The following is a 24721-nucleotide window of genomic DNA, read 5'->3' on the forward strand; positions in this document are numbered from 1 at the left end:
GTTAATGCCTGAGCAAAAAGGCTTTTACTAAATATGAATATTACTTCATATTAATGAATTATATTTTAGCATTGTAAAATCACATGATCATCTAGTGAGGGTTTATTGTATTTCCACCACTTTGGTATTTTCAAACCGTTGCTCACTTCTACACAAATACATGAAATTAAAAAATAATTTCAAAAATAAAACGGAAAGGTGAAATCCAGAGATCTAATATAACGCTGTATTATAAAAATACAGACGTTTTGTTAACGCTATATTATAAAAAATATAAAAAAAAACAATTTACAAACACAAGCTATGGGATGACATAAGAGGAAACGTGATCCAGAAAGTAAATGTCATCCCATAGCTTGTGTTTGTAAATTATTTTTTAATTTTTTTTATAATATAGCGTTAACAAAACGTCTGTATTTTTAAAATATAGCGTTATATTTTTATAATGTAGCGTTAACAAAAACGTCTGTATTAATCATGACCCCGAAAGTAAATGGGGGGGTAAGGTTTTTGTAGGGGGGAAGAATTTTGGCGTGACACTCGTCCGCTCGCTAGCAACTAGCATGTAGGCGAGCTTTTACAAGCAGAAGGAGTGACAGCGGGGACAGCCAATCAAACGTAAGTTAGCATGAAAATGGCAACCAATCAGGGAGCGATATTTAGGTTAGAGGCGGGACTTCTAGCAGAGACCGACATTTAACCCTTTCTGTGCCATAATCATTGACTAAACATTACGGGCAGCGCTTGTATTGATAGTGACTACACAGTAGCGGCTGGATATTGGTAGGGACGTGTCCCTAGCCTCCCTACCCAATTCTACGCCCTTGGAAGGATGATATGCAGTGTTTTATAGTTCAAAAATCATATTGTAAATCCCAAATCCTTTACCCATGTATATTACGGGTGTCTTGGTCAGTGAAAACCTGCAACATTCAATTCCAATGTTTGAGTTGTTATCATGCAAAACTGTAAAGACCAGATGTTTCAAAAGTTTCTTAAAAGAGGGACCTACTGTACAGCAGCAGGTTGTGTGAGAAGTAGAGATGTGACGTTTGTGAACAAGTAGAGTCTTTTGAACAGCTCTGAAGTGAACGGCGAGGACCAGTTTGCAGTTGCCAGCGTTTCGTTTGGGAGCCGTTTTTAAAGGCAAATTGTCAACGCTGCCTTCATATGCATGCCACCTGATGGCACCGGAGTCACACCAAAGGAAACGTATCAACATCTGGATGTACCTTTATGGTTCGTTTTTTTGTTCAATTGATTATTTTCGGTATACAAACAGCAAGTAGGATAAAAAGAATGGGTATATTAGTTTAGAACATAAAAGGGACAAGCGGTAGAAAAACGGATGGATGGATTCTAAAACTGTACAGTAACTCCATTTAGGGCTAGGCAAAATTAAGTCTATAAATATGTGCTGTATATAGAGTATCATTGTTGATGTTTGTGCATTGTGTGTAATGTTGCCAATGGCCAAAAATATCAAATAAAAAACCTGCCATGTTTTTCATGAATACTTAGGCCTACTTCACCATTGTATTTTAATGTTGGTCATTATGGTGTTTTCTGGGGTGGTACTTGGTGCAAAAAGTTTGAGAACCACTGTTTTAGAATATTTAATATGTAATATGAGTACTATATAAGTGATATGTAAAAATTGGTGAAAATGTCAGTAATTGGCACCAAATCGTATCATATAACTTCTGCCGGTTAACATTTACTTGACAAAAACAACTACTTCTGAAAAATTCAGAATAATATATGTATCTTTTGAATGGCTCTTTGAAAAGAGCAGCTTTTTAAGACCTGGCTCGCTTCAGAGAGCCAATGATTCCATCTCTGGTGACAAGAAAACATGCAGCATTCCCAACCTAAAATGACATGAGGTGACGAAATAAGGCTTTGATTTTCCGTGATAATTTATTGATACAAACATTCATCAAACAAACAACAAAGCTTTCGTAGCACACCCAATCATGCTGTTATATGATTAATTCTGATCATTGAAGACATTCTGAGATAAACATCACTGAGCGTAGTAGTGTGTTCCGTACTAACAGTGACCTTCGGGGAGATAGTTGTTTTTGATGTGAAAATGAGCGGCCTCGAGGTCTTTGCTGCATGTTACAGTGTTAGCTGGTGTCACCCTCCCTCAGGGCTTACAGTTAGAGCTGCATTGATGATGTTTAACTGTCTAGCTGTGATTGACAGACCGACTGTCACAGCGCAGTCAATTAGCCCTTTGGGACTCAACTGCAGGAGCAAAGATAATAATAAATTACACCTCGGAGGCCATGTTACTCAGTGCATAGATCAGCCAGTGCTACTAAATAGGCAGAAATAGAGGATGAAGGCAACACTACATGGTTAGTGGAATTTGCAATTGGCCAAAAATAGTTCTGTATGTAACACATATATGTATATAGTCTTTGGGCAAATTGATATTTCTGTCCAATATTTTCCTTCTTTACATTCATCAAATACATTCAAATTAAAAGATAGTGTGCAACTGCTTTAAAATTAAAGAGACACACAAACTCATTCAGTACAATGTGAATCAGTTGCAAAATTGTTCCAACATAAATCATGCAATACTGTTGATGAATCTGACTGTGTCAGAAATGTACTTTTAAACAACATCGTTGGTAAAAAAAAAAAATATATACCTATCACTGGATATGCAATCTCTGGTTTTCATTTCAGAAATATACCTCACAATCTTTGATAGCACACTATTTGAATATTCTTATGACATCTAATTGTAGATATTCCAAAACGGCAAAGCTCATATTCAGGTTTATTCACTTTTTCTTCCAGTTTAGTATTTCTAGAATGTCCTGTTTGGACAGTAAAAGTAATCCCAAAGGACTAAAATATTATTATGGTACAATAATGTAGTTTGAATGTAGCCACCTCACCCAGCTGCAATAAAATGAGTTTAATAAGTGTGAGTTTGTACAGAGAAGTGAAAGTGATTCCCTCCAGTGGACGACAATTGTAGTGCATTTTACTGCAGGATAGCAGTGAATATTGCTCAAAATCAGATGAAGGAACCATGATAGAGGGGGGAAACAAAACATAAAAATAGAGTATAGAACCTGACTTGAGTTGCACATGCTTTCTGTAAAATATTATTTCACCTATAAGCTGTATATTATAAAAAAATAGGACATGTATTTTTTTTTTAATTTCTTAAAGGGAACTTGTCTAGAACCCAATCAATCAATGAATTGGAGCAGAAACTGGAGAATAACTTGGCAAAAAAATGGCTTTTCCTCCAAAGTTTCTTTCAGCTCTCACACACACCTGCATGTATTCGCACAAACTATTTAACAAAAACACGCAGCTCTTCACTCAGACAACTAAAAACATTTGGGGGAAAAAAAAAAAAAATCACTCCAAAGACTCGTAGCACTAAATGTTTAACTTAGCATTCTCACGCACACACAAGCGGTCGTGAAACCTCTGCTGCAGAGTACAGCTGCTTTGCATAAAGTGATTCCAGACTCTCCTGCGACAGCTGATAAAGCCTCCTCCTTCTCCTCTAACGCGGTCGGCTCCAGAGGTGCTTATCGCTGCAGATTCTTTTAAACAAGTCCTGGGATTTAAGAGTGGCCAAAAGGGGAGGGCTCCTGTAAACCCTGGAAAGAAGGGAAGCAGTTAGAAAACAGAACAAGGACTTAAATGTTACTTAAAACTGTCAAAAACTTGTTTTTGTGCAAGTCATTTTTCTATGTAATATATTTATGTACAAAAAATTGCAGATCTATTTTCATATGAGGAATATCTTTTTTTAAATAGACCCGTTTCCTCATTTCTTATTGAAGTTATATGGAGCCCAAACACTCCTTTAAGTCTCTCCTTACCTGGTTATAAGAGACTATTGACAGATTGCTTTGTAGGCTGTTTGCTACTAAGTCCACAGAGTTGTGTGAGAGTCCGTTCTGGTCTTGCTGCTGCTGGTCCGGGCTTCCCTGCCAGTGTTCTTCGGAGACTTTATGGCCACCGTCATGGTGGAGGCTGGTGGTGTTGCTGTTGGGCCACTTGCTTCTCTCCGGTGAGGCGAAGGGGTTGTAGTTTCCCTCCAGATTACGGTGAGGTTGGGTGTTAAACTCTGCCTGGAAAGACGACAGCTGCTGTGTCACGCCAAGGAGCCCTCCGACCTCCACGCTCAGGATCACCCATATGATATCTGTTTGAAAAGAATGGGTTATATAACTGAACTCTTATCGTTTTGGTTAATAGGTTTGAATAGCCAGAAGCTCAAACAAAAAAATGTCCTGACTCCTTATATCAAAATAATACTAAGAAATTATGATGAGGCTACCTTAATTAAATATTTTTAGTGAGCCACTAAGCTGCTGAATTAATAGGTTTTAAAGGGGAACTGCATTTTTTGGGGAATTTTGCCTATCATTCACGATCATTATGTACGACAAGAACACGTTTGTTTTTTTTCTTTTTTATGCATTCTAAAGAATTAATAAATGCAATCAAAAGTCATTTTACACTATAGCCTAAGGGAATCGCTCTATTCTGCCTCATAAGGCACATCCAAACATCTCCATTAGGGTTTTATATACATGCGCTAATGTAATAATATTTTTCTCATTTTAAACATATGCGGCGCATTAATTTTCAGTCTGGTTTTAGGGTGAACCACAGTACAGAGACAACCCTGTTAAAGATTGTGAACAATCTCAGGTTGAGTGTTGACTCTCAAAAACTGTCAGTCTTGGTTCTACTGGATCTTAGTGCTGCCTTTGATACTGTAGATCACATAATTCTTTTAAATACCGTATTTTTCGGGCTATAAGTTGCAGTTTTTTTTCATAGTTTGGATGCGACATATACTCCGGAGCGACTTATGTGTGAAATTATTAAAACATTATAGTAAAATATCAAATAATATTATTTATCTCATTCGCGGAAGAGACAAAGAAAATGTCAGCAATTGTCACACACACGTCAACCAATAACAATTTGGTGGGGGAGGCTCATGGCAGAAGTGCATTGTGGGTCATGGGATGCTAACTGCTATATGCTACTGTCGTAGCTATTGAAATGGATCATTTCCTCGTTGGCGGTAACTTATAAAAACTGAGAAGGGCTGAACAAAAATGGCACCAAAAAGGAAATCATGTACTGCAGATTACACAATATCAAATAATATTACTTATCTCATTCGCAAAAGAGACAAAGAAAATGTCAGCAATCGTCACACACACGTCAACCAATAAGAATTTGGCGGGGGAGGGTCATTGCAGAAGTGCATTGTGGGTCATGGGATGCTAACTGCAATATGCCACTGCCGTAGCTATTAATATGGATTATTTCAACGTTGGCAGAAACTTATAAAAACTGAGAAGGGCTGAACAAAATGGCAAAGAAAAGGAAATGTTGTACTGCAGATTACAAGCTGGACGTAGTGAAATATGCAGCAGAAAACGACAAGAGGAAGCGGCGCATACCTTTGAGGTTGGCAGAGTTGTTTAGAAGCAACATCGAGGAAGAAGATTTCATCGGATTTATCGATTAGGAGTGGCAAGATTGTTTGGTAAACATATAGCATGTTCTATATGTTATAGTTATTTGAATGACTCTTACCATAATATGTTACGCTAACATACCAAGCACGTTCTCTGTTGGTTATTTATGAGGCATATAACGTACACTTATTCAGCCTGTTGTTCACTGTTCTTTATTTATTTTAAATTGCCTTTCAAATGTCCATTCTTGGTGTTGGATTTTATCAAATAAATTTCCCCCAAAAATGCGACTTATACTCCAGTGCGACATATATATATTTTTTTCCTTCTTTATTATGCATTTTCGGCCAGTGCGACGTATACTCCGGAGTGATTTATAATCCGAAAAATACGGTAGACACAAACACCGGGTGGGCCTCTCTGGTACTCTTCTGAAATGGTTCACCTATTATCCCTCAGACAGAAAATTATTGGTAAGCATAGACACATGCCCCTGCGATGAGATGGCGACTTGTCCAGGGTGTACGCCACCTTCCGCCCGATTGTAGCTGAGATAGGCACCAGCGCCCCCCGCGACCCCAGAGGGAATAAGCGGTAGAAAATGGATGAATGCATATAGACACATGCTCCTCAAAGACCTATGAAATCAAATGTGGTGTGCCTCAAGGATACATTTTAGGTCCTTTTTTTTTTTACATTTACATGATTCCATTTGGCAGTGTCATCAGGAGACACGGAATTCATTTCCACAGTTATGCCGACAACACACAGTTGCATAATTCCATGCCTCTTGATGACAAGACCAATTGATATTCATACACATGTCTCCTCTGTACTCAGCCATGCATTAATTCGTTTATAGAGTTGCATATGTCTGTGTGTTTGTGTTTGGTATTTGTGTCCGTACGTGGGTGTGAATGTCATACTGGGAAATCTGGGTCGTCAGGGTATTGTTTTTAAGTATGTAAAGCACTTTGCGTTCCATTTTTTTTATGTATGAAAAGCATTTATATAAATAAAGTTTGATTGATTCATTAATTAATTAAAAAAACACATGACTTTCGCTTTTTTTCCAGCAGTAATTATTACTCACTGCAGACTTTATGAAAGCCAACAAACATACTATAACATTACTTACTGTACATTGTCTCCTGTCACTAGGATGCCCACTGATTGAATCTTCTTATAGTCCCGTTTAAATAAGGACTGACTCATAATCTTAGTGAAGAAAAGGGGGGTGGACCCAAACGTCTTTTAATTTCTTTCTTACCATTTTAAATTGGCTGTCAAAGTGTACCAACTTGTCGGATTATGTCTTCATCCTTCTACTATCAAGATGATATAGATTTATGATCGAGAATAAACTTTCACCAACATCGAGGCGAGGAAGCAGCTTACCCGCCGGCGATGTTAACATAGGTAGACAAGCGTGTGATCTTGGCGCTGCTATAGTTTGTTTGCGTTAGTTCTTATAATAAAAATATTGCTCATACTTAGTTAATATTCAAGTCAGAAATGTAAATGTAAATGTAATTTTTTGAAATTTTATTTATTGGGTCTTATGGGTGGAATAGTTGACATCTGCTAGGCTCTATTGTAAGCGGGACTAAATTACTTTTAGTGACGAGCTAGAATACATGAAAAAAATACATCCGTTGACATGACATAATGATTGTGACTGATAGGCAAAATTCCAAAATGACTGCAGTTCCCCTTTAAGATCTACAGCTGTATAATGTCATAATTACAGTATGACACAATGAATTGCACACAGACCAAGCCAATATATTATTATCCAGTGCCAGGGTCATAATCTCTCTATGGCTGCAGTCATATCAAATGGCAAAATTTGAGATATCAGCGTTTCTCAATCAGTTTGTAGTGGTGAGGGCGTGGCAAAAATTGTCAATATGAAATCTTCTAATTTGCATAATTGGTTGTGACTAGGGCTGGGCCATATTGGCTTTTATTAATATCTCGATATTTTTATGCTATATCGCGATATGCGATATATCTCGATTTTTTTCCTTAGCCTTGAATGAACACTTGATGCATATATTCACACCAGTATGATGATTCTATGTGTCTACAATAAAACATTCTTCTTTATACTGCATTAATATATGCTACTTTTAAACTTTCATGCACAGAGGGAAATCACAACTAAGTCATTTGACTAAAACTGTATTTATTAAATACTCTTCATTCTCTCACGGGTAACTTTTTAAATGATAAACAAATTAGTAATGCTGCTACTTTTTGTAGTAACACTTCTGCTGCATACTTTGCATATTGCTGTGTCTGCTGAATATCCTCCCGCTTGAAGCCAAACCACCGCCAGATGATGGACCCCCTGCTGTTTTTTTGGGCATTAATTGTTCTTCCTCCATTTGTGATCAGTTTCGCACCTTCTTTCTCTTGTAATGTCACTCAACTCGCTCCGCTCCGCTTGCGCCACCTGCCTCAGCTAACGTTAGCCATGCTGCTACCTCTCTGCTCGGCGAGAGCGTACGACGCTACACGCGCGACAGTATGTGACGTAGGTAAGAAGGCGGGCTTGTTTTACGTCTCTGTGAGAAGGAGAGACGAGAAAGAGTGAGAAACACCTATAGTGTAATGCCCGCAACTAAAAGCAACTGCGTGAGAACGTATACTCGAATATTACGATATAGTAATTTTCTATATCGCACAGAGACAAACCTGCAATATATCGTTTGTATCGATATATCGCCCAGCCCTAGTTGTGACAAATTATTCACTTTTAAAAAGAAAACAAGTATATACATATACCTAAAGCCAAATCTCTGTTTTTACACTACTTATCATAAACTTATCTTTTTCCTGTCAAATTGAATCGTTTTGCAGTTTTGATTACTTGGGCTCTGTTTTTGACATTGTTTGGCAGATAAGTACAATAAACAGTTCTTGAAATTCAAGATGAAGAACTTTGATCTTGTGGTTGTTTGATAATCTCCACAATAAAGTTACTTTGAAACTAATTAAATCATCAATAAGATTACAGTTTAAAAATAACTAGAAAAAAAAAGCTTAACAAGTATACAGGAGACTCTTATGCGTAATGCTAACATACAATTAGCGACCCCACTGACAGGCAAAATTACAAAAATTAACATTGTGATCGTTTTAAACCTGTACCAACCTTTATAAAACGAGGTTTTAATTGAACAAAATATGACATTAAACAGCAAATGCATTTCTATTAACAGGCATCCAGTCACCAAATTCCGTGGAAACGAATACCGACTGTTAACGTACTACAACGTTCATTTACTTGTGGCAGTCTGCCAAAAGTAAATGAATGTATAAGAAACAGTGGATAGGCATTGGCAGCACAAAGAGAAAAAATATGTGAAATTGGATATTCTTAGATTAGAATCAGAGCATGAACATCATATGCATCTGATAGTTTTCACTGCTCCTGCATCGTAAATTGACATATCGACTTAATCAAAATGACAATCAAGGATGACCTGTACAACACCATGTTAATAGGCCTGGGCACATTCTGATTTGGATAACAAGACTTGGTGGACTATATATTGTCCCACGTATTATCAGTTATTGTGACCAAAATGATCACGGTTATCATTATCATTGCTGTATTTTTAAATGGGATCAAAATTTTCAAGAATTATTTTTACAGAGATCTTTTAACTAAGTTTAAAATCATGACTACAGATTAGATTGTTAGGTAAAGCAGTGTTGGGGTGAGGTGTGAACGCAATATCCTCATGTAATTTGTAATGTCTAATAAAAAGGCTATAGATAAACGTTATCCATATTGCTAAAGTTTTTGTTTTTCATTAATAATATAAATGTGTCAGCTTTTTCTCATTAAATGATGCCTGAAGTTTTACATTTTGATAGAGGGGGGTACTTTTTTATGTTATGTACATTTACATGTACATGCTGTATCGGGACAGATCAATTAAGAGTTTGAGCAGAAATATGTTGTATAGGAATTAACTGTACTTAATAAAACATTAATGGTTTATAAAGTAATAACGTTGTGACATGAAAAAAACACAAGTCATGGTGGTTACTTTTTGATATCAATATAAAAGTCAAAGCAGCTTGGCTAATGAAGACTAATAAACAAGCTATGTTCTTCTCGAACAACACCTCCTAGAGGTTCAGTGCAACGGTTTGGCCACCAAAAAATAAACAGGACTGATTCCTCTCAAATCGAATACACAATGTTCACAGCCTGGTTTCAGTTCGATGAAATGACAAAACATTATAGCTTGTGTTCATGTCATTTGAACAAGTGAGCATCTCAGTAAACAAACTAAAGACTTTATAAATAAGTTGTGGCAACTTGCTCTGCACATCGCCGGCTGCATGTTTCTTCACGTTATTAACTCTCAGCCACAGCTGATGGACGCTGTATTGAGAAAATATAAGAAACATCAAAGGTTTTCTCCTTCGCTGTATACTTTTGGTTGGGACAAATGCGTCAGTCTGCAATATTGTCCACACCTGCATTCATCTTAAAACAGCAGTGCGCTCTTAAACGCACGTCGAGACTCCACGTAAATCAGTGGTCCCCAACCTTTTTGTAGCTGTAGATCGGTCAACAGTGTTTTTTTTTCTCATAAAGAAATACAATCATGTGTGCTTACAGACTGTATCCCTGCAGACTGTATTGATCTATATTGATATATAATGTATATATTGTTTTTTATGTTGATTTAATAATTTAAAAAAATAATAATAAATACAAAAATGTATTTTTATTTTTTTTATTTCTTGTGCGGCCCAGTACCAACCGGTGATTGGGGACCACTGGCGTAAATGAAGCGAGGGAAAATGACGATAACTGAGCACTTGGCTCAGTTTACTCCGAGGGGAAATCTCAGGAGCAAAGTCTGTGTAGTTCGTTCCGCCATGATTTTCAACACAATTGATGCTAGTGCGCATGCGCCAGCGCTGTGACTTTGCTTCCAAGAAGTAAGCAGTGTTGCTTAAAATGCATTAGTAAAGTTTTTTTTCCGTAATTACAAATTTCAACGGTATTACTAAAAGTTCAGAATTTTACTGCGGTTTATCATTATACCGTTTACCATTCCACCCTGCGTATAGCTCTGGTTCATTGTAATTTATGGTTTGATTAATTGATTTATTCATTATCAGCCCAGAGCTACATGTAATGCTTGAACCTCTTCAAAAGCATAGATAGAAATGTTGCAAATAAGGTATATTATAGATGCATAGGCCCTGCGATGAGCTGGCGACTTGTCCAGTGTGTACACCGCCTTCCGCCCGATTGTAGCTGAGATAGGCACCGACGCCCCCCGTCACCCCAAAGGGAAAAAGCGGTAGAAATGGATGGATGAATAGCTGCATAGACTGTTAAACAAAAAAAACAACTGCTGGCGGTGACCAGTTGAGTAACGCTGAGGTTACCTGTATTGAAAGTTATAAGTGGACGACTTTGTTGTGCTATGTAATTTTTTTTTTTTTATTATTTCTATGGGATTCATGTTTTTCATTTCTGCCTAATGCTGACACCTGTGTAGTTGCTGAAATGCATTTAATGTGTCGTTTAGGTGCTCAATTATTATCAACAACAGAAGAAAGAGGCAACAAATTGCAATTTTTGTGCAAATGCTGCCCAGATCAAAACTAATCTTTATTGGAAAACATGAACAGAATATGGCTTGGGAGAGTTGATTTACCAGTTTACAAAAAGGTAACAATTAATATGTAATTTTGTAGAATTGTTTGCTGCTCTTACCTCCAAAGTAGAGTCCAGTGGCTGTAGACATCCTCCACTGGCCCTGGTACATCCCAGGGGACACGGGGCTGTGCATCGGCACACTCACATCCGTCATTTCCTGAGGGGCTAGTGACCGTACCGTTACCATGTTTACGTGACCAAACTGATCTCCTCCAACATACTTCAAGCAAACCCCTGGAGGCCACGACTCTGCACCTGAAAGATCGGCAAACAGACGTGCAGCAATGTTTAAGTTCAACCATTTATCCATGTGGTGTCGAGTGTAGTGTGTGCTAGTTACAGTACCTCACAAAAGTGAGCGTCACATTTCTATTAATCCGGCATGTGATTTGAACTTAATGAAAAAGACTGAAAGTAAGCCGCCCCACATTTATAGCATGAAATAACAAATATCTTGCAGTCATGTTGTTTGTTTCAAAATGATTCAACTATCCAGCCATCCATTTTCTACCGCTTATTCCCTTTGGAGTCGCTGGAGCCTATCTCAGCTACAATCGGGCGGAAGGCGGTGTACACCCTGGACAAGTCGCCACCTCATCGAAGGGCCAACACAGATAGACAGACAACATTCACAATCACACACTAGGGCCAATTCAGTGTTGCCAATTAACCTATCCCCAGGTGCATTTTTTTGGGTGTGGGAGGAAGTCGGAGTACCCGGAGGGAACCCACGCATTCACATGGAGAACATGCAAACTCCACACAGAAAGATCCCGAGCCCTGGATTGAACCCTGACTACTCAGGACCTTCGTATTGTGAGGCAGACGCACTAACCCCTCTTCCACTGTGAAGCCCCATGATTCAACTATTCAATGTCAAAATATAAACAGTAGAAATAATAAACAATATGTCAGCTACTGTCTTGTTCTAAAACACCAATGAAAATGAAATTTAGCATTTAGACATGGCTATACTGTAGCAAAAGTCCTCACATGTCTGAAACACATGTGTGTGTTGTTTAATGTATATTCCACATCTTCCATGTTGAGAGCATTTTTGATTCGGGCTCACATGGTAAACACTAAAATGTATGTTTTGAGCTTTGTTTTATCCAAATAAATGAGTAGACGCACTGTGGGTTTCCTGGACATTGTCTACATCGCGAAAAGAAAAATCTATGGAAGAGAATCCCTCTGCCATCTTCCACTATTTTTTTTAATATATAAATCATCCGCTTGAATATTCCCTCTTCTATTCTCCGACTCTCTGTCTTTGTTGTATTTCTTTGAGTTCTTTGTCATGAGGTGCCATGGTTAATTGGGTCCAATTGGACATTTTCACTTAAAGGGGACCTACATTACGTACGCACGCGCACAAGTATGTGTTTATATGTACCGGCTGTATATATGTGTATATATAAGTTTGGACACACCTGGTCTCGAGAGAGGATAATATAACAATAACTGTTGGCGTGTCGACCAGAAGTAGACAATACTAAGAGGAGGGCAGATTGATCCATTAATTGGTGGTTTCGACATCCACGTAAATATCAGTATATGATTGATACGAGAATGATTAGATATTTTTATTTTCTCAAGATATTTTTTATTGTTGTTTTTCTTAATGTTTCAAATTCAGAGAACAATTTCATGGACACAGGAGAACTTTGAGGGCAAAAAACTAAATATTTATATGGAGTGGCAGATAGTAGTGTTTTTCTTTTGTTTAAGTAGTATGTGAACGGGATTGTGATTGTTTGTCCGTATATCTGTGTTGCCCTGTGATGAAGCAGCAACTTGTCCAGCGTGTGTACCCTGCCTTCTGCCTGAGTGCAGCTGGAATAAGCTCCAGCACCCCACGACCCCGAGAGGGACAAGCGGTAGAAAATGGATGGATGGATAGTTATTCTGTACTTTTGATTTTTTTTTGCTCAAAACAATTGTATGTAATAGCAGTAGAACATGGATGAATGGATGGACTTAAATAGTGTGCTGTTATTGTTAAACTGTCAATTACATTCCCCATAAGTACATTTAAAAAAATAAAGCTAATTTATGTGATTGTACCGGCCATGCTCAATTGTGGATGATTGATATCACAATCGGCAGCATAATTCCATACCTGAGACTGAACTTTTAAGATTACTTGTTTTTCTGTCTTACAATCAACAATGGTTTGATTCTTATATCATCACTTTTAATCATTTGACAATGTAAAAACAAGACCACATGCACACGCACACACACATATGTAAAACCAGACAAATTACTTTTTATAAACTCTACCTGTGTTCTGTATCCTCCAGGTTTTCGTGAAACGTGTGTCAGGTGGAACTGATTCACCCTCACCAATCGTCACATCTTTCACTAAGGACATGCATGGTGCGCTGATATTAGGACTCTCAAAGTCATAATAGGCTCCAATGGCTGCTTGTAAATTCCTACAAAAAAAGAAAGGGAACATCCAGGATGTAATTAGATATAACTTATGTTTATGTAAGAAGAAATCATTGATTAATGTTACTGATCAAATGAAAAGCAATGAACTTAAAATGTGTGGGATTTTTTTTCTATCCAAACCACAACACCCTTTTCACTCACAGTGACATTATGTAAATTCCCTATTTAGTTTGATATTATTTTTTGGATTCCATTTGCAAGAAGGAACTAACATGATTAGTTTCTTATAAATGTTACAAATGATTTCAATGTTGTGCATTCGGTAGTAAAACCCCGAAGAACACATCCAACGACAAAGGAATTCTCATGACTCCATATTGGTCACTGGTGTTTAATGTTTACATTCTTCACCGGGGCTGTAACAATTAATCGATATACCGGTATATCGATTCAGATTTGTTAGATTCCACTACATTGGTCTGTGCACGGCAAGTGTGCCTTCGAGAAGATTGGTTTCGATCGAAGACTGTTTCAAAAGGGAATAGAACAAGTTTATTGACACTAGAAAAAGGAAAACATTGGCTTTGAGAACAGCAGACAAGTGTTAATTTTGTTGACTAAAAATGTTTGTCTTTGTTATCAACAACCTATTTTTCCTTGACGAAATTAGGAAGATAACGAATGAAAACAAATGCATGTTGACTAAAACCATGACAAATTCAATTGACAGTTTACTCAACGGATTAAAACAAGAAAAACATTCTGACTCAGACAAAATCCAGTCATATTTAATTTCGTCTTTGGGCGGGTGGTACAAGTTATCCAATCACCGTAGCATGTGGGAGAGGAGCGGGGAAAACACGGAGGATTTCCAATCAGAATTACTGTCTTTGTAAGGCACACTGCTTTGATTTGTTTACATGGAATACAAGACTCAGTGCAATATGTCTTCTACACTGGGATAATGTATTGTAAAAGCAGAGAATACATGTGGACACACCATCTTTGCCGCTGTAGACAACAAAACAACTTGCGAACCATGAGCTCGAATTTTCTCCATTAAAAATACAACCAACTTGAAGCGCCATTTGCAAGCTAACCATTAGCACATCTACGTAACAGTAAGTTTGCCAAAGCTAATATTTCGATATGACTCATATTGTAATGAATTACTGTTACTGTTAAAAACGGCAGCGCAGGAGAAAAACGGCTTAATTTACCAATTTTCAGAAAATACTTACCGTATTTTTCGGACTATAAGTCGCAGTTTTTTTTTCACAGTTTGGCCGGGGGTGCGACATACAGTATACTCCGGAGCAACTTTTATGTGAAATTATTAACACATTACCGTAAAATATCACATAATATTATTTATCTCATTCACAGAAGAGACCAAGAAAATGTCAGCAATCGTCACACACACGTCCGCAATCTTCACATACACGTCAACCAGTAAGAATTCGGAGGGGGAGGGTCATGGCAGAAGTGCATTGTGGGTCATAGAATGCTAACTGCTACATGCTACTGCCATAGCTATTAAAATGGATAATTTCATCGTTGGCGGTCACTTATAAAAAGTGAGAAGGGCTGAATAAAAATTGGACCGAAAAGGAAATCATGTACTGCAGATAACAAGCTGGACGTAGTGAAATATGCAGCAGAAAACGACAAGAGGTAGCGGCGCATACCTTTGGAGTTGGCAGAGTTGTTTAGAAGCGACATCGAGGAAGAAGATTTCATCGGATTTATCAATTAGGAGTGACAGATTGTTTGGTAAACGTATAGCATGTTCTATATGATATAGTTATTTAAATGACTCTTACCATATTATGTTACGTTAACATACCAGGCACGTTCTCAGTTGTTTATTTATGAGTCATATAACGTACACTTATTCAGCCTGTTGTTCACTATTCTTTATTTATTTAAATTGCCTTTCAAATGTCTATTCTTGGTGTTGGAATTTATAAAATATATTTCCACCAAAAATGCTCCAGTGCGAAGTATATATGTTTTTTTCCTTCTTTATTATGCATTTTCGGCCGGCGCGACGTATACTCCGGAGCGATTTATAATCCTAAAAATACAGTACTTAAAAACAAACTACTTTTGTAGTAGACCATGAAGCTGTGAGCTAAGCAGGATACCTGTACAGTGCACCTTGTCTTTGACACACTGCTCAGTTACTAATTGCACAACATGACAACCCAAAATATCAGATTTGTCATCTGTCAAGCAAAGGCACGAAGAAAGACAGCTATGTGAGATGAATATATGTTAATTTTATAACATTGATTGCTGTATTTACGGGGGACAGTGGCCAATATGCAAATTATTGTGCACAATCAGTGTACTTATCAACAATATAGAATTAAACTATTTTTTTTCTTCATATGACACTTAACATGCACAGATTTTCATATACTATTGGCTGGCGTGTTCTTTTTTTTTTCCCCCAAATCGGACTATATACCAGTGCTATATTTTGTTTGGTCATAATTTTCTAGATAAATAGAAGACCTACGTGATTAAATGTACACATTCAATTTTAATAGACAATTATAATATGATTCATCAAAGTTATGCACTCCAAATTGCCGACAGTTCATGTATACAACTTTGTGTAACTAATGTAACACTGTATTATAGCAGTTCTCATTAAGATTTGAGAGTCAAATACTTGCAGTTTCATGTTTGTTTCATTTCCATTATTTCCTGTTAAATAAATACAATTATTCTAATACATTTAATTTTACAATCCACTCACAGCGAGTGAATACATTGTACTCAGCCATGCACCTCGCTTTATCCAACTCGTTTTCTCAATAAAATGGCGGACTATCCGCTCTGTTGTATGTTACACTGTTTTGAATGCACATTCGGTAATTAACTGGAAATAATTCAGAGGCTTTAATTAGTCTCTTAGTCTGAATTGATTATAAAATAATGTTATGCATCATATTCGGATTTATTGAAATGCATCTGTATGTGCTATGTTATGCAATGTTGATTTATTACCTTTTACAGTATCAAGACAACTTCAAAGATGGGTTATACTTAATATTGTATATTTAAGTGGACAACATTTACTGTAATTTTAATCAGCTAAAATGTCGAAGAATTTAGTCAACTAAAACTAAATCAATTTAGATGACTTACACTGAACAAAAACGCAACACTTGTTCCCATTTTTCATGAATTTAACTCTAAGATCTAAAACTTTTACTACATAAACAAAATAACTCTTCATCTCAAATGTCTAAATTCTGTTAGTGAGCATTTTTTCTTTGCCAGGAAAACCCATCTCACCTCACAGGTGTGGCATATCAAGATGTTGATTAAACAGCATGATTATTGCACAGGTGTACCTAGGCTGCACACGTTAAAAAGCCACTCTGAAATGTGCAGTTTTATCACACAGCACAATGCCACAGATGTCGCATGTTTTGAGGAAGCGTGCAATGGGCATGCTAACTGCAGGAATATCCACCAGAGATGTTGCCTGTGAATTGAATGTTCATTCGTCTACCATAGGATGTCTCCAAAGGCGTTCCAGAGAATTTGGCAGTACATCCAACCAGCATCACAATCCCAGCGCAGCCCAGGTCCTCCACATCCAGCAGGTGCTCCTAAATGATTGTCTGAGACCAGACACCTGGACAGCTGCTGCCACAATTGGTTTGCGTAACCAAAGAATTTCTGCTCATATCCTCTCAGGGAAGCTAATCTGCATGCTTGTCGTCCTCATCGACCTGACTGCATATCATTGTCGTAACCGACTTGAGTGGGCAAATGCTAACATTCGATGGCGTCGAGCACGTTGGAGAGGTGTTCTCTTCACAAATGAATCCCGATTTTCACTGTTCAGGGCTGGTGTTACACAGCGTGTGTGGGAGAGCGGTTTGCTGAGAATCGAGTGGTCCATAGTGGGGGTGTGGTTACGGTATAGGTAGGCGTATGTTATGGACAACGATTGCAGTTGCATTTTATTGACGGCATTTTGAATGCACAGAGATATCGTGACGAGATCCTGAGGAGCATTGTTTTGCCATTTAACCGAGACCATCACTTCAGTTGCAGCATGAGAATGCACAGCCCCATGTTGCAAGGATCTGTACACAATACCTGGAAGCTGAAAACGTCTCAGTTCTTGCATGGCCAGCATACTCACCGGACGCGTCACCAAATTAACATGTTTGGGATGCTGTAAATCGGCGTATACGACGGCGTGTTCCAGTTCCTTCCAATATCCAAAAACTTTGAACAGCTATTGAAGAGTGGACCAACATTCCACAGGCACCAATCAACAACCTGATTAACTCTATGCGAAAGAGATATGTTGCACTGTGTGAAGCAAGTGGTGGTCACACCAGATACTGACTGCTCCTCCTCCCCAATAAAGCAAAACTGCACATTTCAGAGTGGCACACCTGTGCAATAATGATGCTGTTTAATCAGCATCTTGATACGCCACACCTGTGAAGTGAGATGGATTATCTTGGCAAAGAAGAAGTGCTCACTAACACCGATTTAGACAGATTTGACAACAATATGAGAGGAATAGGTTTTTATGCAGTATATTTTTGTTCTGTATGTATATGATTAAAACTAATTAAATACATTTTCATCAAAATATTACTAAATAAAAATTAACACTGAAGAAAAATGTACATGAAGTTCATTGCATTTAATGATAAGGACATTAAATTTTAAGTCTGCCTGAATGTCTGTGGCGTTATAAAACAAAAATGGCAGATAGCTACACTGCTCGACATACCTTAAAGCCACAAAAAATAAAATGTGTCTTAGTCTAACAAAAAATTGAAAAAAAGGACGTGACTGGCGCAGCAGACGTACAGCGGGGCAAGTTACAAAACACAATACCTGGCAGCAAAGTAAAATTAATTTGATCAGAAACACATCAAAACAAAACATGGACGAAGAGGACATGGAACTTAGGAAGCGAGGGGCCAACACCATCAACAGGGATGACGGGTCATACATGCTTCCACACACCTGGGGCACTGTCTTTCATCGGCGACGCCAGGGTGGAGAACAGATACTGTATGACTGGTCGGGGAACTTTATTTAGCAGGTAATCCACTGTAAAAATGTGGGTTGCTATACATTTACTGAAAAATTTCTGTAATATTAAAAATTACTTTTGGTAATTAAATCTAAATTAATGGTTGCACTTTATTCAAATAAGATGTGAATGCATTTAAAATTAATTGTTGTTTACTTGCTTGTTTGTATCCATAATTCTTTCATATCTAATTACCTCACAAGACACAACAGGAATATAGGAAACTTCACCTGCTATGTCCAGTATCCAGCAATGATGAAAGTGAGGCAGTGCCTCACTTGCCACCAGGAGGTTAAAAGGCTTAACTATGAGATGTTCAAAAACGAAATAATAAAATAAGTTTTAATATTTCTCTTTTGGTCTATGCTGTGATTTTGGTTTGGTTCCTGTATATTTTGATTATTTGTCATGGTCGAAATCGCGGAAATTCTGTGTTTCCTGATGAAAATAACGCGGCAGACCAAGGTGGTGCGTCCACAGCTACACACAAAGTGTATTGAGCGTGTGCCTGTGTGTTGCCACGGGGAAAAGGCAGGCCATGAGGCAGCAAGCACTGCTGCCTCTCAGTAGGGGGCGAAATATTGTCAACTTGAATTTCTATGCCTTAGCAGTACTCTGACTCGCCACACTGGGAGAAGTGGGGGCGCTCAAGCTAGCAGACATGTCGCTCCAGCAGAAGCCAGCGTTTTTTTTTTTTTTGTTGTTTTTTTTAAACGGTATTTATAACAAACATGGCATTTTTATTAGAGTAAGCCACCGTTTGTGGGTGTTTTTTGTCACATGCAAAAATATTGTTTTATTGCTTGGTATGAAATTGTATTTGAATTAATGTGTCTGTTAATATGGAGGATTAAATACTGTATCCAAGATTAAATACTTCTCTAAACTGGAGTTTAAGACAAAATAAATGTGATCATACAAAGTACGTTTTTATGAAGGATAGTTATTGCTGTTTCAGATACAAAAACAGAAAGGTAAAATATATAAACAATTCTTGATTTATTTTGTTAAAAGCAAAATACTTTTTGGAACCACTTATCATATCTTAATATCATTATGCTACACATTTCATGAAAGCGAATTACTCCCTTCTTTTTCCTGTTCTTCTAATGTTCAACCTAAATCAACAATTATTAGAGTTGCGCATATGAATTTAAGTTAAAAAAAAGAAGAAAAAAAACTCCAAAAGTATATATGCCTCACCTTGGATCCAGTATTTATTTTGCAGTCTCACTGGTTATTTTGTTGTTGTTTGTTTTGCTTAAAAATTACTTATATGATTTCAACTTAATGAATCATTGCGGATCATATCATTTAAAAAAATATATATCTTCTTTGAATAATATCGGCAATCACAAATTCTGATCCGAACTGAATCATTGTTAAAACGAATTGTTACACCCCTGTTGTACAGTATGGTTTGCCTAGTTAAAAACGAGTGCAACGCCAGAGGCCCCCAAACACCGGTCCTGGGACCAGTCCGGTTCGTGACGCATTGGCAACTGTGCCGCAGTCAAACATTAAACAATTTATTAACGACTGCATTTTCTCCAACTTAACTTCCATCTGTCCCTCTAGACACAGCAATAAACTTGTTAATAGATGTACAATAAAACTCCCATAGGAAGTTGCCATTTGTTATAACTTTTGTGACACGCTACTGTGTTGGATCCACTTTGGATTGTCACTGTCACCGACATCCCACTGGGGTGAGTTTTCCTTGCCCTTATGCGGGCTCTACCGAGGATGTCGTTGTGGTTTGTGTAGCCCTTTGAGACACTGGTGATTTAGGGCTATATAAATAAACCTTGATTGATTGATTGATTGATTGATTGAAAGAACATATAACAAATAAATGTGACAAATTGTAGCCAAAGGCTAATTTCCATCAGCCGTGGGGTTTTCATTGCAAAGAAACACAAATTCAGCGTTATAATGACTTTTATCTTTCATGCACTTATTTTTGCTGTATTTACCGCATTTTTCGGAGTATAGGTCGCATCTGCCGAAAATGCATAATAAAGAACGAAAAAAAAACATATATAAGTCGCACTGGAGTATAAGTCGCATTTTTGGGGGAAATTGATTTGATAAAACCCAACACCAAGAATAGACATTTGAAAGGCAATTTAAAATGAATAAAGAATAGTGAACAACAGGCTGAATAAGTGTACGTTATATGACGCATAAATAACCAACTGAGAAGGTGCCTGGTATGTTAACATAACATGGTAAGAGTCATTCAAATAACTATAACATATAGAACATGCTATAAGTTTACAAAACTAATCTGTCACTCCTAATCGCTAAATCCCATGAAATATTATACGTCTAGTCTCTTACGTGAATGAGCTAAATAATATTATTTGATATTTTAAGGTAATGTGTTGTTAATTTCACACATATGTCGCTTCGGAGTATAAGTCGCACCCCCGGCCAAACTATAAAAAAAACTGCGACTTGTAGTCCGAAAAATACAGTATCTGGCATAGTAGTAAGCGGGGCCCTGGAAATAATTCCTAAATTAAACCAGTCCGTGGTGCAAAACAGTTTGGAGATCACTGGGTTAGTACATGCTCGTCCTCCATAAAGCATCAGGTTTTATTTTTAGCAAGCTGGTCGCAGAGGAGCTCTTCGATTGCATGTAATGTCTCAACTCTGCATTGGCATTGCCGAGCACGTGTGCAAATTGACGAGGTTTATCGTCCATTGTGGATAAAGTATTCCTTTCACAATATACGGAGTCGACATTATGCACTTATTGTCACGGAGCATTAAACCAAAGGGAAATGAGTCCGAGCTCTTCTGAAAGCATGCTGGTTGATTACATAATGCGTACTATACTCTTTATTATTAACTTCCTCATCGCGACTTAATTTACTCATTGGTAAGCGTATAACAGAGTAAACATAAAAACAACATTAGGAAACATTAAAAGAAAAGTGTCACTTATGTAAAAAGTATCATTAAATCGTCATACCGGAACTTGAGTGCCAGAATTCCCAGCTAACATTAGCGCCTAATGTAGCATTTGGGTAGGCTTAGATTAACTCTAAATCGTTCTGATGGCCGTCTTTAAACTTACACAAACACTGTCCTCACATAAACGATGTTTTAAAAAGTAATTTCGGTTAATTTCATTCTACAAAAACCACTGCAATGTAATCTAGCCAAGATGCTAACACGAACGTAGCTCCACAGGCCAGTCGAAGCCTCGGGCTCACCAGTTGGTCATGTCCAAAAAGAAGGCGCATCCGGCGGGGTTAAGTTGAAAGCCCAGGAGCCTCTGGAACTCCGATATGAGGATATCTTTGTCTGTGGTGCCCATGCAGCTAAATTTCTGCATTAGCTCCTGGTCTATGTCCAGGTCCATACCCTCCATCGTTACTTTGCCTCAAGTGAAGAAAAGAAAAAAACTCTCGATTGAATCCAAGGCCTCGGCTTGTCATAACAAACTGGCAACAACACCGCCCAGTGCGCATGTCACGATGGCACTGCTCACCTCTGACACCACCAAGGGCACGTGACTACTATACGTAACTCCTACTAGATGCTGAGTTTTAAAGCTCAGCTGTCCGAGCTGTGAAAACTATGATGCTGTGCTCCAAATTTGGATAATTTACGGAAATTGTGTGAACCTCTGACTTTACACATATACCGTATTACCTTGAAATGCCGCCCGGGCGCTAATTAATTCAAAACCTCTTCTGACTCCTGCACTTACCAAAGGCATGCGGTAAAAGTAAGCATGCGCTAATTATTTTAAAACCTCTTTTTACTCTGATACTTACCAAATGCATGCAGTAAAAATTTGAGTGTGATGTAAGTTAGGATATTAAATCCCACTGAATAGCTCGTAATCTTCTTCCCTTTATGCAATTTCGAATTACCGGTAATCAATCAATCAATCAATGTTTATTTATATAGCCCTAAATCACAAATGTCTCAAAAGGACTGCACAAACCACTACAACTACTATTGAAATCAGCCTCCTCCATTTTGAAAATGATGACAGAGGAAAGTGTCACTCGTGACGTCACAAGTTTGACCAGGCGGTAATACTAAGCATGCGCTAATTATTTTGCGAAGCGAGTTTGGCCCGGCAGTAATTCAAGGCAGGCGCATACTATATGCCCTCCGGCAATTCAAGGAAATACAGTTTACATATTTTGCATTATTCTTTAGATACTTTATTGAGTTTACACACCCTGGCGCTGTTTTGTTCTGTTTTCTGTACTGTTTTTGATTACCGTATTCCCTTGAATTGCCGCAGGGCATATAGTATGCGCCTGCCTTGAATTACTGCCGGGTCAAACTCGCTTCCCAAAATAATTAGCGCATGCTTAGTATTACCGCCTGGTCAAACTCGTGACGTCACGAGTGATACTTCCCCTGTCATCATTTTCAAAATGGAGGAGGCTGATTTCAATACCGGTAATTCAAAATTGCATAAAGGGAAGAAGATTAAGAGCTATTCAGTAGGATTTAAGGTCCAAGTTTACATCACACTCACATTTTTACTGCTTACCTTTGGTAAGTGCCGGAGTGGGAAGAGGTTTTAAAATAATTAGCGCATGCTTACTTTTACCGCATGCCTTTGGTAAGTGCAGGAGTGAGAAGAGGTTTTAAATTAATTAGCGCCCCGGCGGCAATTCATGGAAATACGGTATTATTAATTATTTGCTTGTATGTAATGTTGTAAATGTTGAATACTATAAATAAAGTTTTTTTCAAAAAAAAAAGCAACGGTCCTTTTATATACATGTAATATATTTTTCTTTTTTTCTCGGCCCCCTCTCCTTTGTGGAAGAGGAGGGTGGGCACAGGTCCGGTGGCCATGGATGAAGAGCTGGCTGTCCAGAGTCGGGACCCGGGGTGGACCGCTCGCCTGTGCATCGGTTGGGGACGTCTCTCGCGATGGTTCCTGCTGGTCCCACTATGGACTGGAATCTCACTATTATGTTAGTCTACTATGGACTGGACTTTCACAATATTATGCAAGACCCACTCGACATCCATTGCATCCGGTCTCCCCTGCGGTCCTGTCCAAGCTTTCTCATAGTCATTCTCATTGATATCTCACTGAGTTGTGATGTTTTTCCTTGCCCTTATGTGGGATCTGAACAGAGGATGTCGTTGTGGCTTGTGCAGCCCATTGAGACACTTGTGTCAAGAAGGGGGGGTCGCAGCTTGCTGCGGGTTCGTTCCCCCAAGAAGGCAGATGGACTACTCGGGACATGCCGTTTTGGTAAAAATATGATTTAATTTTACCTAAAAAAGATACAAACAAAAAACGCTCACAGCGGAGGCACAACTTGGGCTAAGGAACAAAACTAATGCATAAACAGACTATGAACATACATCAGACAAAACTTACCTGGCATGGCATGAATAAAGTCAGTACAGAGCAAGAAAAGATCACAATGACGCCAGGATGACCAACAGAAAATGACTGGCTTAAATAGTGATGTGGTGATTGAAAGCAGGTGCATGAGTTGTGAGGACAGGTGATCTGATTGGTCGTCATGGTGACAAAACAGGGAGTGAAAAAACAGGAACATAAAAATTCCAAAGGTCAAACAGCACATGGCCAAATAAAAACATGAACAGACATGACAACTTATGATTTAGAGCTATATAAAAAAAACATTGATTGATATATTATTTAGTTGTTAGAGCAAATGAAAATGACCTAATTTTCCAAATTAATATGCATTTGGTTCGGGCATCTGGTCAGGATGCCACCCGAACGCCTCCCTAGGGAGGTGTTTGGGGCACGTCCAACCGGTAGGAGGCCACGGGGAAGACCCAGGACACGTTGGGAAGACTATGTCTCCCCGCTGGCCTGGGAACGCCTCGGGATCCCCCGGGAAGAGCTAGACGAAGTGGCTGGGGAGAGGGAAGTCTGGGTTTCCCTGCTTAGGCTGTTGCCCCCGCGACCCGACCTCGGGTAAGCGGAAGATGATGGATGGATGGATTACATTTGATATTTGTGTCTAACTGTGGGTTTCTTTTTTTCATTATGTCACATTTAATAAAAAAAAC

At 38.2% G+C, this 24721-nt stretch overlaps 1 protein-coding gene across 1 annotated transcript; it reads right to left on the reverse strand.

Moving 5' to 3' along the window:
* Positions 1 to 1901: 1901 nt before the first annotated feature.
* On the reverse strand, positions 1902 to 22184 carry LOC133554454 (protein ILRUN-like). Its single transcript, XM_061903256.1, has 5 exons — positions 21901 to 22184; positions 13477 to 13631; positions 11248 to 11445; positions 3867 to 4192; positions 1902 to 3641 (listed from the first exon to the last, which is right to left on the reverse strand). The coding sequence occupies exons 1-5, from the start codon at positions 22056 to 22058 to the stop codon at positions 3606 to 3608; spliced, it is 873 nt and encodes a 290-aa protein (XP_061759240.1). The 5' UTR covers positions 22059 to 22184; the 3' UTR covers positions 1902 to 3605.
* Positions 22185 to 24721: the final 2537 nt, after the last annotated feature.

This window comes from Nerophis ophidion, linkage group LG06 (genome assembly GCF_033978795.1).
Source record: "Nerophis ophidion isolate RoL-2023_Sa linkage group LG06, RoL_Noph_v1.0, whole genome shotgun sequence".
Lineage (NCBI taxonomy): Eukaryota > Metazoa > Chordata > Actinopteri > Syngnathiformes > Syngnathidae > Nerophis > Nerophis ophidion.

Coding starts and splice junctions, on each gene's coding strand:
- LOC133554454 (XM_061903256.1), bottom strand. CDS start 22,058: ATGGAGGGTATGGACCTGGACATAGACCAGGAGCTAATGCAGAAATTT. Junction 13,632..21,900: donor TTTTTGGACATGACCAACTG/GTGAGCCCGAGG, acceptor CTTTTTTTGTAG/GAATTTACAAGCAGCCATTG. Junction 11,446..13,476: donor CTGGAGGATACAGAACACAG/GTAGAGTTTATA, acceptor CCGATCTTTCAG/GTGCAGAGTCGTGGCCTCCA.